At 36.8% G+C, this 17,390-nt stretch overlaps 2 protein-coding genes and 1 pseudogene across 2 annotated transcripts; all 3 read left to right on the forward strand.

Moving 5' to 3' along the window:
- The first annotated feature begins 2,040 nt into the window (after window positions 1–2,040).
- Window positions 2,041–7,370, forward strand: LOC120160267 (probable LRR receptor-like serine/threonine-protein kinase At1g53430). The gene is made up of 23 exons (XM_039170676.1): window positions 2,041–2,198; window positions 2,317–2,388; window positions 2,525–2,593; window positions 2,696–2,767; window positions 2,851–2,922; window positions 3,014–3,085; window positions 3,172–3,243; window positions 3,324–3,395; window positions 3,500–3,571; window positions 3,662–3,733; window positions 3,848–3,919; window positions 4,009–4,074; window positions 4,210–4,269; window positions 4,353–4,394; window positions 4,469–4,518; window positions 4,625–4,986; window positions 5,102–5,297; window positions 5,379–5,519; window positions 5,610–5,728; window positions 5,902–6,112; window positions 6,214–6,451; window positions 6,601–6,751; window positions 6,844–7,370. The coding sequence occupies exons 1-23, from the start codon at window positions 2,056–2,058 to the stop codon at window positions 7,210–7,212; spliced, it is 2,865 nt and encodes a 954-aa protein (XP_039026607.1). The 5' UTR covers window positions 2,041–2,055; the 3' UTR covers window positions 7,213–7,370.
- A 3,842-nt stretch (window positions 7,371–11,212) lies between these two features.
- Window positions 11,213–11,998, forward strand: LOC120160595 (annotated as a pseudogene).
- A 1,315-nt stretch (window positions 11,999–13,313) lies between these two features.
- Window positions 13,314–17,152, forward strand: LOC120160449 (probable LRR receptor-like serine/threonine-protein kinase At3g47570). Its single transcript, XM_039170863.1, has 3 exons — window positions 13,314–14,584; window positions 14,685–16,676; window positions 16,757–17,152. The coding sequence occupies exons 1-3, from the start codon at window positions 13,453–13,455 to the stop codon at window positions 17,041–17,043; spliced, it is 3,411 nt and encodes a 1,136-aa protein (XP_039026794.1). The 5' UTR covers window positions 13,314–13,452; the 3' UTR covers window positions 17,044–17,152.
- The last annotated feature ends 238 nt before the right edge of the window (window positions 17,153–17,390 follow it).

The following is a 17,390-nucleotide window of genomic DNA, read 5'->3' on the forward strand; positions in this document are numbered from 1 at the left end:
TAAAAATTTCAAATTTCTATATATTTTAAATATTTTCTATTGAAAATATATTTTCTCTTCCTAAAATTTTATAAGTTCTCTCGTACTTAAAATTTTATACATCCCTCATAACATAAAATTATGCTTCTGTTTCTACTTAATAATCACCCAACTATTAAAAAAACTCATTAAATAATAAAATTATAACTTAATCATTTTAGAATTTATAAAATTAAAAATCAATAAAATAATAAAAATAGATTTTAACTTAAATAAAATTTTTAGAAATTTCTTGTGTAATAAAATATATTTAAGACATTGTAGGTTGTAAATTGTAATAAGAGTAATATATACTTTTTTTATTAATTTGAATAATTATGAAATAGTGTTTGTTTAAATATAATTTTTAATTATTTAATATTAAATATTTATAATTTTGATATTTAAATTCGAGACTTTAAAGAATAATATTTTTTTTCAATTAAAATTGTTTGGCTCGTGTGACTAATATTGATTTTATATGGAAAATGAATTATAAAAAGCACCGATAGCCAGCCACCATAAAAGCAAAGCCTGTGACGGCGCCGGAAAGCCTTATCGGCGGCTCCCTACTCCGTTCTTATTTCTCGTCTTAAACCTTTTACTTCTGTAATTTTTCTTTTCTTTTACATTAAAAAACCATAAAATATCAAACAAAAACCCGACATATAAAGCTCATGTTCCTTTTTCCCACGTTTGCTTTACTTTCAATCAAACTAATAACGTCCTTATAATTTCCATAACAATTACTTCACTTTATTTCTCAGTGGAAGTTAGCATAGCTCCACGAAGAACATAGAAACATTTGAGTTTTTCTTTGTTTCGAAGAGTTTATTTGCATATCTTTTGGTTTTAAGTCAAGTGAAAGAAGATAAACTTTTGGGGGGATTGAAGCAAGAAGAAGAAAATGGGGTTTGTTTTTTCTGCATTTAAGATGGTTCCTGCTCTTTTTCTGGGAGTTTGGGCTTTGAATTGCTTCGCTGAGTTTGGATCAAATGCTCAACTTTTACCGGAATCTGAAGGTATGCAGCCACCCGACCGACTTCTTTAAAACTTCCTATAAGTTTCTTTTTTTGGCGTTTCTCCCTTTTGATGTAACTGTTGAAGTTAATGCTACTCCGTTTGTGTTCCTGAGAGTTCGAGGGAAAAGACATGACAAAAATTCAAAGGATTTGGGTGCTGTTCCTTTTTTAATGAACTTGCTCTGTTTTGTCACAGAGGATACCTCTGTTTGGTTTCTGGGAATTTCAGTCAAAATAAGACAAATATGATTGGAATTTCGGGACCTTTTCTTTTTCTCTCTGTATGATTTACTTTCAAGGTTGATTGATGGGTAAAAAGGGGAATAGTTCAAAAGAGTTCATCAAAGTTGGAACTTTGTTTCCAATTTCCTTTGCTACTGTTTTCTTTCCACACAAAATTCATTAAAAAAAGCAATCCTTTTATGTTTATCTTCACTCTTTTTGACTTCTCTCATTTGGGTTTTCTTATATTGAGGCATTTTCTGCTTAAAGGGATTACCTCTGATCTGTTTGGTTGTTGAGAAACTGGAGGAATATTGATACACAATGTGATATCCTTACCTGCACTTTCTATCATATTCTCAGTAACCAAACATATCAGTATAATTATTGATGTAGAAGCCCACGTCATGCATTTATTTGCCATAGTAGATGGCCCCACTCTTAGTCCCAGATATTTGTTTAAAAAATATCAGATTTTGATCAAAGCCCACATTTTCAACCAATCACATGCAGTTCTTAAGCCAGAAATTAGTTTATATGAATTTTGAATTTGTGGTATTCTTTGTTAGATAGCAATTATTGCAGGAATGGGGCTACCTGATCTGTCCCATGCTACATTCTTAATGAACATAAATAGCTGGCAATGACTTGTACTTCCTGTTTAGATTTATCATTATCATGTTAAGTAAACTTGATTAAATGACTATCTCAAGTAATCTAGTAGTGTGTTTACTGATTAATTTCTGCTGCATTGTCTGCAATAGTTCGGACTCTTCGAACTGTATTTTCGAAGATGCAGCATTCGAATGCTGGTACCATTAGAAGAACCGTTTGCAGTGATAGTTCATGGAACTATACCATTAATACTCTTGTTGAAAGCAGTATTGTATGTAATTGTTCTAATGGAAACAACAGCAACTGCCATGTCACTCAAATGTATGATCTCTTTTCTCTTTTCTTAACCATGAACTTTCTTTATCATTTACAATGAGTTTATCAAAATTTATGCTAGTTAACTCTTTTTCATTCTTTTGTTGCATCTTTTCTGCAACAGATTGATAAAGGGTCACAATTTGACTGGAATTCTACCACCTGAACTTGGAAATCTTACACATCTGGAAGTGATGTAAGTTCAGTTGACAGTCATAGGTTCATTAATTCAATTCTCTGTCCAATCCTTCATTAGACTTTAGTCTTAGCTCTTTCATCTATTCATCATATGCGACCTGGAAGAACTTAGCTAATCTTCCATTGTTGAACAGTGATCTTACTCGCAACTATCTTAATGGATCAATTCCTTCGAGTTTATCTCAGCTTCCTCTCACCAGTTTGTAAGTCATTTTTGTACCAGTTTTGTACTTAGCTAGTGCCATTTGATCATCCATCCATCAATGAAGTTGTAAAGCTGTTTGGTCTTCTGTAACATTTTTCAGGTCACTTCTGGGGAACCGTCTTAGTGGTCCGATTCCTGGTGAAATTGGTGATATTTCTACACTTGAAGGACTGTAAGTCATGATGCATAAATCTGTCTAATTGAATAAAGAATTTTGTTATAGAATATTGATTCTCAATTGAATTGCATATTTAGGGTCTTGGAAGATAACCTGTTCGGTGGATCTCTACCTTCCAGCATTGGAAATTTGAGCCACTTGAGTAGACTGTAAGTTAATATCAACAATGTTTATCAAGTGAATTCGTGATCTATGTTCTTTTCGATTTGTATCGTAACTGACTACTTTTCGCGCCTGCAGTCTTCTTTCTTCGAACAATTTTACTGGCAGAATACCCGAATCATTCGGCAATTTGAAGAACATAACTGATTTGTAAGTGTTAGTACAAAATGTGGATATCTGAATATTCATAACAACAGTAGGCTGAATCCTGACCTTTCTGAAATGTGTTTTTGCAGCCGGATAGATGGAAGTAGTCTGTCTGGGAAGATACCTGATTTTATAGGGAATTGGACTAAACTTACAAGATTGTGAGTACCAATCATATATCTATCTTTTTCGCATCTCTTAATCTTTTCATTGTTATTAAGAAATTCTAAATCCATTGCAGGGACATGCAAGGCACATCGATGGAAGGACCGATTCCGTCAACCATATCTGAGTTAAAAAACTTAACTGATTTGTGAGTCTCTTGACCTTAATCCTTGTATACTTAGTTATTTTCCGTTCGAAAACAACATTCAAGACGATGAGTGATTAATTTTCTTATATCTTATCATATTTCAGGAGGATAACTGATTTGAGAGGGAGAAGTTCAGCTTTTCCAAATTTGAAGGGAATGGAAGATATGAAAGAATTGTGAGTTTAGTCTAAGAAGTTCTTCCATCTGATTCATTGTTTCTGTTCTTTTTAGCTCATTGGAGGATTTGTTCGAACTTTGTGACTCAGGGTGCTTCGAAATTGCTTGCTTACCGGTCCAATCCCTCCCTATATAGGCGAAATGACATCATTGAAAACATTGTAAGTTTCTTACTTGAACTGATTTCAGCATCAGAAGTGTTTCAAAACAATTGTCTAGATTCTGCTCCACTAATTTTCTTTTACTGGATTGCGTTTACATGATTCGGATTATAGGGACCTAAGCTTCAACCGCTTATCTGGACAAATTCCTCAGACACTTCAGGGTTTGAAAAAGATAGATTACTTGTAAGTCTATAAACAATTTGTTAGTTTATCATTGTGTCATATTGTTTCATGTATGATTAAAAGTGAGATGTTCGTTTTTCATGACTCAGGTTTCTGACTAACAATTCATTGACCGGAGCATTGCCTGGTTGGGTATTAGGCAGCGACGACAACATGTCGGTCCCATCTCCCATCTTATAGTTATTTTTTTATGTTTAGAATTTTGAATCTTGGTGGTGGCTGCACTAGTTCGGACTTTGAAGTTTTCCTGCTATAAAATTTTATAAGTTCTTCTGAAATATTCGTTGCAGAGATTTGTCTTACAACAATTTTACATCTTCTTCCCAAACAAGTTGCCAACAAGCAAGAGTGTAAGTCTCTTGATATTTTCCTTACATTTTCAAGATCATTTTAGTTTAGTATATTAATCTTCTGTACTCTCCAATATCAACAGGAACCTATTATCCAGTTCCTCGTCCTCAGCAGACGGCAATTCGTTAGTTTCATCGATATTTTTCTAGTACTTAATTTTTATTTCAAATACTGGTGCTGACACAATATAATTTGCAGAGTTTCATGGTGCTTAAGGAAGGATCTTCCTTGTCCTAGAAAACCGACCTGTAAGTACAATTACTTCTTTCTTATACTTCTATAAATTATACTTAAATTCGATCTTCTTGTTTCTCACCAGAAATTTATCTGATATAACCTTGTTTCTTGTTGCAGACCATTCCTTGTTTATTAATTGTGGAGGAGAGCATATTGATGTTGACGGAAATGAATATGAAGAGGACTTAAGCACCATTGGTCCATCAAACTTTTTCAATTCAGCAAATAAGTGGGCTTATAGTAGTACAGGTGTTTATTTGGGAAACGTTGAAGCTCATTACACTGCAAGAGCTTCATCTGTTGTGCCCGGTCCAGCCTTCTACAATTCTGCACGTCTTGCGCCTCAGTCACTGAAGTACTATGGCCTATGTTTGCTAAAAGGCAACTATACCGTGACGCTTCACTTTGCTGAAATTATGTATTCTGATAATAAGACATTTGAGAGTCTTGGAAGGCGCTTATTTGACATATCGATTCAAGTAAGTATTCATTAGCTATGTTCATGGACCATTTTTCGGAGTTTTCCCTTTCTTTCCAAGATACGATGAACATATGATTGTAGTCTTTGAAACTCTAACTTGATTGTTCATACAGGGGAAAGTAGTTTTGGAGGATTTCAACATCATGGAGGAAGCTGGCGGTGTCGGTAAGGGTATCTTCAAGGAATTTAATGTTGACGTTGAGGGAAGTACTTTGGAGATTCACTTGTACTGGAGAGGGAAAGGAACCACTGCCATTCCTGACAGAGGAGTTTATGGACCATTGATATCTGCTATTACAGTAACTCCTAGTAAGTACATATCATGTCGAAGAACTGGCTAGTTTCTAATATTTTAACTGTCGTTTTTATTGATTCCTTTCTCATCTTTAGACTTTAAGGTCGATATCGGGGAAGGGTTATCAGCTGGACTCATTGCTGGTATTTTGATCGGTTCATGTGTAATTCTCATCCTGCTATTGATCATCCTCCGACTGATGGGTTACTTGGGCGGCAAACACGACGAAAACAGCGGTTAGATCATAAATAAAAGAAAGAATGCAAGCTGTTTTTGTTTCTGTTTCTCTAGGATGGGCTAAAGCTTTTGATCTGTTCATATTGCAGAGCTTCATGGGTTAGAACTTCAGACTGGCTATTTCAGTTTAAGACAAATCAAGGCTGCAACAAATAATTTCGATCCTGCAAATAAGATTGGTGAAGGAGGATTTGGGCCAGTTTACAAGGTAATAATTGTTTTTGTTTCGGCCAATACGATTGGAACCCGAATGGTTATAATATTCCAAACACAGATGAAATGCCTATGTTATGATGCATCCAATTTTAATGCTGAAGGGGATGATGGAGAAGTGATTAGTTTATGAACTTTTGTTTCTGATATTTCACTGTTTGATTGTAGGGTGTACTGCCAGATGGTACGGTAATTGCAGTTAAGCAACTATCTTCTAAGTCAAAGCAAGGAAATCGAGAATTCGTAAACGAGATAGGCATGATTTCTGCATTGCAGCACCCTAATCTTGTGAAGCTGTATGGCTGTTGTATTGAAGGAAATCAATTGTTGCTAATATACGAGTACTTGGAAAACAACAGTCTTGCTCGTGCACTTTTCGGTAACGTCTCTGCTAATATCTTATATAACATCTAAGACTATCTCTAGATTTAAAATCATGACTGATAACGTCTCCGTTTTGTTTTAATAATTTCGTTTCAGGTCGCGAGGAGCAACGTCTTAACTTGGATTGGTCGACGAGAAAGAAAATATGCTTGGCGATTGCAAGAGGACTTGCTTATCTTCATGAGGAGTCGAGACTTAAAATTGTTCACAGAGATATTAAGGCAACAAATGTGCTGCTCGATAAGGATCTAAATGCTAAGATTTCCGACTTCGGATTAGCCAAGCTCGATGAAGAAGAGAACACTCATATCAGCACAAGAATAGCTGGAACAATGTAAGTCTCCTCCCTTCTCTTCGCCTTCCTACATTATGGAATTCGCAGATGGCTAAGCAACATCAAAGTAGTTGCATACATTGAATTTCCTGCAGAAACGAACATCATTTTCTCAGACGATTCAGTGTTTTCTATGCTTTTCTTATCAGAGGTTACATGGCACCTGAATATGCAATGAGAGGTTACCTGACCGACAAAGCCGATATTTATAGCTTTGGTGTTGTCCTTTTGGAGATTGTCAGTGGGAAGAGCAACACAAATTACAAGCCAAAGGAGGAGTTTGTTTTCCTCCTTGATTGGGTAATCAAAGCTTTATTTATCAACTTTTTCTTTCCTACCGTATATCTATCGACTCGTTGAGCTAACTTCGATCTGAACCAATACGATTTTAGGCCTATGTCCTGCAAGAACAAGGGAACCTTTTGGAGCTTGTTGATCCAAATCTTGATTCAAATTACTCCAAAGAAGAAGCACTAAGGATGCTTAACCTGGCTCTTCTATGCACCAATCCATCTCCAACATTAAGGCCGTCAATGTCTTCTGTAGTCAGTATGATAGAAGGCAAGGCTCCCGTCCAAGCTCCATTAATCAAACGGAGGGATTCGGATCAGGATGCGAGGTTTAAAGCCTTTGAGACACTGTCACACGACAGCCAAACGAATGTCTCGACATTTTCTCATGACAGAGCCACACCCATGGATGGACCTTGGACTGATACTTCAACGTCTATTCCGGACGGGACTCGAGAACACTCTTCATAAATCATAATGAACCCTTACGTACAAGTCTTTCTCAGTTGCTGATATGTGTATGCCGAGCATGCAAAGTTTCTAAAGCCAAAGTTCGAAGAGAGTTTAGACTGCACGATGAAGTCAAGCCACCGAACAAAGTCAGGCAGCCCCGTTAACACCCAGGATCGATTTCCCTAAGCTGCTTCTTTCTTTGATTTTTTTTTCAGTGACACGTGTCATCATCTGATTGGAGGAAAGATTTATTAAATCTTTCCATCAGCTCAAAATTTATACATAATAATAAAAAAAAACTGATTAATTCTATGACCCATAATTTGTTGAAATCTTCAAAGTCGGACTTTAGATTGTACAAAAGGATGCATCTCAAAGAAATAGGAAAAAAGGTCACGACAAGCCATCTGTTTATTTTATTTTTTACGGTGATTATATGCGGTTACGTAGTCCATCAGTTACATTTAACTGTGTATGATGAAGTGATTATCTGTTTAGCCGTCTCCGTTGTGCCTTTGTTCATTGTTGGTAGCTTGATAAACTCCATTTTCCAGTGACTCAACACCCAAAATCAAATGAGTAGGACTCTCTTCAGCTTAGCTCTTCTCATCATCTTCCATTCTTTTATGGCTACTTTTTCGATCAAACTAACCACCGTACTTACAGACCAATCGGCTCTGCATGAATTAAAACACCAAGTTATTCACGACCCTGAAAATGTCTTGGCAAGTAATTGGTCAGCTTCTACTCCTGTTTGCAATTGGATTGGTGTCAGTTGCGGATCGAAGAACCAGAGAGTCACAGCTCTAGACCTAACAGGGTTGGGGCTCGTAGGTACTCTTCCACCCCATTTGGGAAATCTATCTTTCCTTTCTCGTCTTCACCTCACAAACAATAGTTTTCATGGCAGATTACCTGTCCAATTATCCAATTTGCATAGGCTGCAGCACTTAAACTTGGGTAACAACGGCTTCAGTGGAGAAATCCCATCATGGTTGGGATCATTAACTGAACTTCGAACTTTGTTTCTATACCATAACAACTTCAAGGGTGTTATTCCATTCACTTTAGGTTATCTACCAAAGCTAGAGACCTTGAGCTTGTATGAGAATTAGATTTCAGGTTCAATACCCTCCTCCGTCTTCAATATGTCTTCTTTGCAAAATATAAATCTAAGAAATAACATGCTCTCTGGTTCCATACCCTCTGTAGCAAGTGATTTGGTTTCCCTAAAATCCATCGATTTCACATACAATAATCTCACTGCTCGTATTCCAAAGGATATGTTTGATCATCTTCCGAAATTGGAAGAGTTGTACTTGAGTGCTAACATGTTTTCTGGCGAAATTCCAACCAGTTTATTCAAGCGAAAGAGTTGCAGTTCTTATCCTTATCATATAACCAATTGGAGGGGAGTCTACCAGTAGAAATTGGGAATTTGAGTATGCTTCAAATCTTCTATATTGGTGTGAACAACTTCGAAGGTAATGCATACCAACCAGCTCTTAAAGTTTTTTTTTAAAATTTTTTTACATTTTCTTGCCAAAGTACTTCTGAAAGAAAAAAAAGGTGTAAGTTAACAATTAATAAATAAATTTTAGAACAAAGAACATTTGATATAGTAGGATGAGAAATTAGATTCATTAAACAAAGTCAGGGTTTGAAGGTTGGAAGGGTCATCCTAATAATGGATATTTGCAAAATCTGATTTGGATTAGTTTATTGATTTAGGCATCAATAGCCAGACCAAAATGACTTGGTTTTGGTCACGTCATCATAGTGACAAATAGTTTCGTCCAAGTCATCACAACGTTTAAAATTTAAGGGCTTAATGCTTACATTGGAAGTAAAACGAAAGTTCGAATCGAAAAGAAAAGTTTAGTGATAAAAACGATAACAATTTAAAATTTGATGATATCTAATATAGTTTACCTAATATTTTAAAAATACATTAACTACATTTGCCACTCAAAACTAAAGTTCCAAATAAACCTGTAATCCTCTAGTTTTGTAGTTTGCGACATGACATCCAATACGATACCAAACATCTTACCCATGGTTCTTTGTTTAATTTATTGCAATAATTTTTTCTAGTAGATGAATTCTGAATTTGTTAAGTAAATTTTATTTTTACAGGTGAAATTCCAGAACTAGTTGGGAATCTGTCTCTTCTTAGGGAAATTGATTGTTCATATAACAACTTTTTAGGTTCAATACCGCCCTCCATCTTCGATCTATCATCGTTGCAAAGATTAAACCTGGGAAATTATATGCTCTCGGGTTCCATACCCTCTGCTTCATGCGATTTGTTATCTTTCGAATACATCAATTTCAGCATCAATAATCTCACTGGTCATATTCCAAATGATTTGTTTGACCATCTTCCGAAATTGAAACAACTGTTGTTGGGTGTTAACATGCTTTCCGGAAGAATTCCAGCCAGTTTATTCAGCTGCAAAGAGTTATCCTTAGCAGCTAACCAAATGGAGGGAAGTTTACCGGCGGAAATTGGGAATTTGAATATGCTTCAGTTCCTCTATCTTAGTCGGAACCACTTTATAGGTAATGTATTAATGGTGAAGTTCAGAAAATGAAATTTCATGGAAAAACTCCGATTTGATGCGTAAAATTTATTTTTGCAGGTGAAATTCCGAAACAAATTATGAATCTGACTCTTCTGAAGTTGTTTGCGTGTCCCTATAATAACTTCACAGGTGAAGGGAAACGTATATTTTCGTCTTCCTCGACTCGTGTATGAAAGCTTTTTCTTTATTGAGTTCATGTCTTCATTTATGGCAGGTACAATACCACATGAGATTGGCAACCTAAAGAATCTGGAATTCTTGGATTTGGGAGTTAACAATATTGCTGGTTTTATTCCTCCTACAATATTTAATATTTCAACTTTGTCTGTCATTTCTTTGTATTCAAATCAGCTGTCTGGCCATCTTCCATCAAAGTGGGGCTTTGGCTTCCAAACCTGGGGCTGGAAGGATTATATCTTGGTGAAAATCACCTCGGTGGTCCATTCCCAATGTCTATTTCCAATGCCTCTCACGTTACTGAGCTTGACGTGTCGAGTAATTACTTTTCAGGGTCCATTCCTGACACTCTAGGTAATCTGAGAAATCTGAAGTTTCTCAACCTGGAGGCTAATAATTTAACTTCTTCAGGGATGAACTTTCTCTCTTCTTTGATAAACTGTAGAGTCTTGGAGTTCTTGGTTTTCATCAACCCTTTGATCAATGGTGAACTTCCTGGTTCGGTGGGGAATCTCTCAGGTTCTCTTCAGTGGTTTTATGCTTCTGGGTGTGACATCAGGGGTAGCATCCCGAGTGAAATTGGCAACTTAAGTCGCTTGATAATCATCGAGCTTGACGATAATAAATTGACAGGAAGCATTCCTGCTTCAATTGGAGGATTAGAAGAGCTGATAAGTCTTCTCTTCAGGACAGTATGTTAGAAGGATCCATCCCGTCTGAGTTATGTAATCTAAACACGTTGGCTTTCTTGTTCTTCACGAGTAACAAATTGTCTGGACCGATACCTGCTTGCTTGGGTAATCTCATTTCTTTGAGGAACCTATTTCTTGGCTCCAATATGTTTTCTTCCTCAATACCTTCAACCATGACAGGGCTTAACGACCTCCTTATCTTGAACTTGTCTTCCAATTCTCTAAGTGGTTCACTGCCAATTGATATTGGAAAGTGGAAGGTTTTGACTAGCAAGGATTGGTCGAACAATCAGTTCTCGGGTGATATTCCAACAGGAGTTGCAGATCTCAAAGATCGCACTCACTTCTCCTTATCCAATAATAGAATTGAAGGTTCTATTCCTGAGTCATTTGGTGACTTGTTGAGTTTAGAATTCTTGGACTTGTCAAGAAATAATCTATCCGGAGAAATTCCCAAATCTTTAGAGAAACTCAGTTATCTCAAATATTTTAATGTCTCTTTTAATAGACTTCAAGGAGAAATTCCCGAGGGAGGATCATTTGGAAACTACTCAATCTAATCATTTAAGGGGAACGAAGCATTGTGTGGTGCACCTCAACTTCATGTTCCAAGCTGCAAACCTGTTAAGAATTCCAAGGCAAGAACTAAGCTCATAATATATGTAACACTGCCAATTGCCTCAACAATTTTGGTTATGGCTTTAATTATCATTATCTTGCGAAGAAGGAAAAGGAAGGAAAAATTACCAAATCAAGAAGACTTGTTACCTTTAGGAACATGGAGTCGATTTTCATACCAGGAGCTTCATCGAGCTACTGATGGATTCAATCAAAGCAAATTACTTGGTAATGGGAGTTATGGTTCTGTATACCACGGGATTCTCTCTGATGGGATGCAAATTGCGGTAAAGGTATTCAAGTTAGAGTTAGAAAGAGGTTTTAAGGGCTTTGACGTTGAATGTGAAATTCTCCGTAACACTCGTCACCGAAACTTAATCAAAATCATCAGCAGCTGCTCGAATAATCTTGATTTCAAAGCCTTACTGCTCGAGTTCATGCCTAATGGGAGTCTTGATAAATGGTTGTACTCCAATCATCATTTTTTGGATACAAAGGTTGAACATAATGATAGATGTTGCATGCGCTCTAGAATATCTCCATCATGGTCATACAACACCCGTGGTGCATTGTGATTTAAAACCCAGCAATGTTCTATTAGCTGAAGATATGGTTGCACATTTGAGTGATTTTGGCATCGCAAAACTCTTATATGAAGAGGACCCAATGATACAAACCATGACTATTGCTATTAGTTGTCATGCAATTTGCCAAGCTAGTTGGCATCAATGATTCACCAAATAATTGTTGAATAATGCATTGAAAGTTGACAACAATAATGGTTCATAGTTGGCACTAATAATGGTTGAAAAGTGACATGGGAAAATTGCACATTTTAGTCATTGCACTTTAGGGTATTTATAAGATTAGTCCTTAAGCTTCAACTATAAATATTCTATCTCATTTAGCTTCAAAACCATCCCAAAGCATTCTAACTTTCTTCCAATACTAGAGAATTTAGAGAGTTTCTTGAGAGTTGTTTTCTCCATTTTATCAAGAGAGAATTATCTTTGTTTTCTCCATTTTATCAAGAGAGAATTATCATTGTTTTCTCCTTGGTAGATCGAGAGAAGTTGTAATTCTTATTTTCTCATAGTGAAATTCTTCTACCGTTGCCTGTGGTTTTTTACCCTATATTATTTAGGGGTTTTCTACGTAAATTTTGTATCTATTTTATTTTCATTTTTATTTTCTCAAATTATCAGTTGCGATTTTGCTCTATCCGATAGTCGTCTTCCGCAACAATTGTAACGTTTGGATATATGGCACCAGGTGAGTCTTCTAACTATGCACCAATTATAGCATGCGTACATATACATTTTAGATACTTTATATAATTTTATCGTTATGAATATATTATTGAATATTGATGATGTCCTATACTTATATACAGAGTATGGAAATGGAGGAATTGTTTCGACAAAAGGTGGTGTGTATGGTTTTGGTATTCTTGTGATGGAAACCATCACAATGAAAAAGCCCACAGATGAAATGTTTGGGCCTTTGGGGGAGGGATGAGCCTGAAAAGTTGGATAAAAGAATCATTGTCATCTCCGATGAATCAAGTTGTAGACACCGATTTGCTAAGAACTATCGAGAGGGAACGTTTAGCAGCCAATGATTGTGCCTTATCCATTTTACAAGTTGGCTTAGAATGTTCAGCAGAGTTACCAGAAGAGAGGCTTAATTCGAAAGAGATTCCGAAGCTAAATAAGATTAGAGCTAAGTTTTTAAAGGATACTGAACGGGATCGGTATGTATAAAATATAAATGAAATGGTTCCATTAAACTAAGGCCATGTTTGACAATATATTGAAAATTAGTAACTTCTATGATTTACATTTTTAATGTGTTCGATAATTCAAAATGAAATTATAGAAAATGATGAGTATATAAAGAATCCACCTTTAGTATTCAAAATATACCACTATGTAAATGGAGAATCCACTAAGGACTTTCTACTTGAAAATGACTTTAAAGTAAATGGAGAATCCACTAAGGACTTTCTGCAATGTGGATTCGTACCTTATTCCACTCTACTTGGATATGATTCGTAGGAAAGAAAAATTGGTCCTTGTATCTTATCTATTTGTTGGCCATGTGTGTTTTGTAAGGATGAAGATTCATAAATTAAATGTCATAGGTACTTTTTAGGTTATCTGTAAGCCTTAATTACCTTTGTGTTCATGATGAATACTCACTTCAGCCTTACTGGTCTTATGCTGGTTTTGTTGTTGCATTTGAACTGTTATTCTTTATCAATTGAATCTCCGGATATCACCACGGACCGATTAGCTCTTCTGGCATTGAAAACCTACATTGAAGACCCTCAAAATCTCTTGACGGCCAACTGGTCGATGACGGCTTCTGTTTGTGATTGGATTGGTGTCACTTGTGGATCCAAGCACCCCAGAGTCACTTCTCTGATTCTTTCTAACATGAGTCTTACCGGAACTATCTCACCTCACTTGGGAAATCTCTCATTCCTTGCTCGGCTCGACGTCGAAAACAATGGCTTCCGGGGCACGTTACCGATGGAATTGGCTAATTTGCACCGGCTGAAATATATCAGCTTTGGTAAGAACAACTTCAGTGGGGAAATCCCTTCATGGTTCCGTTCTTTGGCTAGACTTGAATACTTGTTCCTGCAAGATAACTATTTCACAGGTGTTATCCCGTCTTCTCTGTGCTATTTGCCAAAGCTAGAGATCTTGGATCTCCATCAAAATAATCTGAAAGGACAGATTCCTGAAGAAATCGGAAATCTTCCTAGCTTGAAGACGTTAAATTTGAAGAACAATCAGATTTCAGGTTCCATACCTTCTTCAATCTTCAACATATCTTCATTACAAGATGTTAAATTCAAGAGCAATTATTTGAGTGGTTCAATACCCTCAATCCCAAACAACATGTCTTCTCTCCAAATCATTGATTTTGGATGGAATAACCTCACTGGTCATCTCCCATGGAATATGTTTGATCCCCTTCCTCGACTTCAAGAGATTTACTTGGATAAGAACCAATTTTCTGGTGAAATCCCAGCTGGTTTATTCAAGCATGAACAACTGCAGGTTTTGTTCTTGTCTCACAATCAATTTGGGGGGACTGTGCCTGAAGGGCTAGGGAATTTGACTACGCTCAAGCAACTGTTCGTTGGCTGGAACAACTTTAGAGGTGAAATCCCGTGGCGGATTGGGAATCTTATTGGACTGGAGATGTTGAGCTTTATACATGGTGGATTGGAAGGTCCCATTCCTTCGTTTATTGGGAACCTTAGTCTTCTTACTGTTCTTGATTTAAGCTTTAATAACTTCACAGGTATCGATATCTTTTTTTTCAACCTTCAATTTATTTATAATAGGACTTTGAATTTCTTTTTGATGCATTACAAAGGCTGGATGTTTTGATTTTGTGGCAGGTACCATTCCCATTGAGATTAGCAATCTTCCAAATCTGGACACCTTATATTTGGGAGACAACATGCTCTCTGGTCCAATCCCTCCTGCTATCTTCAACAGTTCAACAATGGTGTATTTATCACTGCAAACAAATAGCCTTTCAGGTCATCTTCCACCTACTCTTTGGCTTCCTCAACTTCAAATCTTTTATCTTTCAGGAAATCAACTTTCTGGAGAAATCCCTCCTTCTCTCTCCAATGCCTCTGATCTTACTAGTATTGATATTCCAAATAATTCATTCTCTGGATCTTTACCGGAATCATTTGGAAACTTAATATATCTTCAAAATCTCAACCTTGCATATAATAAGTTCTCCAATAAACCTTCAAGTTTTATCTCATCTTTGACAAACTGTAGATTCTTGAAGAACATATATATTGATGAGAATCCATTAGTCAACACTAATCTTCCTGCTTCAATAGGGAACCTGTCGGTTTCTCTTGATGTTTTCTCTGCTTCGGGGTGCAACATCAATGGCAGTATCCCGAAAGAAATCGGGAACTTAACTGCCTTGTTAAGCTTGAATTTGGACAACAATGAACTGATGGGAACAATTCCTACTACAGTTGGAAGATTAAGAGAGCTGCAATCTTTGTCTCTTCAAGACAATGATTTGGACGGATCGATTCCGGTTGATATATGTCATTTGGAGAGGTTTAGTTACTTAATTCTCACCAACAACGATCTCTCTGGATCGATTCCGGCTTGCTTGGGTAATATTACTTCTCTGAGAGATCTTTTCTTAAGCTCTAACAGGTTCACAGGTTCAATACCCTTGACTTTGACAAGGCTTGAAGATATCATGCACCTCAATTTATCTTCGAATTCTCTAAGTGGCCCGCTGCCGGAGAACATCGGAAAATGGCAGGTTGTCATCGATATGGATTTATCAGGAAATCAATTATATGGTGATATCCCTGTTGGCATTGGAGATCTCATAGGCATAACTCATCTCTCTTTGTCTAGTAATAAATTGCAGGGCTCTATACCAGAGTCCATAGCTAAAATGATAGTCTTGGAATTCCTGGATTTGTCGAGGAATAATCTGTCCGGAACGATTCCCAGATCCCTTGAAAAGCTTTTGATGCTCAAATATTTCAATGTCTCTTTCAATAGGCTACAAGGGGAAGTTCCTAACGGAGGAGCATTTTCGAACTACTCGATTCAATCATTCATGGGAAATCAAGTATTTTGTGGAGCTGCTCGATTGCACCTGCCACCATGCAAGATTAATGCACATAGAAGTCGATCCAGGAAGGTTAGAAAGCTTTTAGCGTATATTCTACCACCAGTAGCTTCCGCAACAATGCTAGTACTGGCCTTGATTATCATTTCTTTACGAAGCCGAAAAGGGAAAGCAAGCATCCCAACTCAAGGAGATGTTTTACCTTTAGCAACATGGAGAATGATATCATACCACGAGCTTCAAGAAGCGACTGCATGGTTTTGTGAGAGCAATTTTCTCGGTGCGGGTAGTTTCGGCTCGGTCTACCGAGGAACACTAGCAGATGGAACGATTATTGCAGTAAAGGTCTTCAATGTGGATTCGGAAAGAGCCTTCAAAAGTTTCGAAGTTGAATGTGAGGTCCTGAGACAGATTCTCCATCGGAATCTGGTCAAAATCATCAGCAGTTGTTGTAACCTTGAGTTTAAAGCTCTGGTACTTGAGTTCTTGCCTAATGGAAGTCTAGAGAAATGGTTGTATTCTCACAACCATTTTCTCGATATTTTACAGAGGTTGAACATAATGATAGATGTCGCATCTGCATTAGAGTATCTCCATCACGGCCTAACAACATCCGTGGTGCACTGCGACATAAAGCCGAGCAATGTTCTTCTTGATGGTGATATGGTTGCACATCTAAGTGATTTCGGAATTTCGAAACTCCTAGGCGAAGAAGACTCAATGATACAAACCATGACAATGGCAACTATTGGCTATATGGCACCAGGTAATGTGTGAGCATATACATAGTCAATCAATTTTTTACCCTTTTTTTTTCGCTTCATTGTTCTGCAATTCAATATGTAGAGTATGGAGCTGAAGGGATCATTTCCATAAAAGGCGATGTATATAGTTTTGGTATTCTTCTGCTGGAAACTTTCACAAGAAAAAGGCCAACGGACGAAATGTTCTCGGATGAGATGAGCTTAAAGGAATGGGTGAAACAATGCTTACCATCTACATTAATCCAAGTTGTGGATACAAATTTGCTAAGTTCTGGAGAGAGACAACATTTGGCAGCAAAGGATTGTGCTATGTCCATTTTTGCAACTAGCTGGAGAATGTTCTGCAGATTTACCAGAAGACAGAATTGACATGAACAACGTTGTTGTCAAGCTGAAGAAGGTCAAAACTAAGTTTCTAAAGGACATACAATGGGTTAGATTGTTGTGAAATTCGGGTTAATTTCCACCAATAACAGATTCACCTTGAAAACTATTATCTAGGTGATTAGTGTGAAAACGATTGTACTAAAAATCACCTCAAGGTAGATTCCCAGGAAAGAGGAGGGGTCACAATGGTCCCTCTTAAAACCCACTTTCCTTAGACAGAACTACCAAGACAAGTAATTTTAATAGGACAATAATTGACAACAACTATACCCGACAATAGCTATTAAATAGACATAAAAGAGAACACCAAAATATTTCACTAATAGAGG

Source organism: Hibiscus syriacus, unplaced genomic scaffold, assembly GCF_006381635.1.
Source record: "Hibiscus syriacus cultivar Baekdansim isolate YM2019G1 unplaced genomic scaffold, ASM638163v2 tig00111392_pilon, whole genome shotgun sequence".
Classification (NCBI taxonomy): Eukaryota; Viridiplantae; Streptophyta; class Magnoliopsida; order Malvales; family Malvaceae; genus Hibiscus; species Hibiscus syriacus.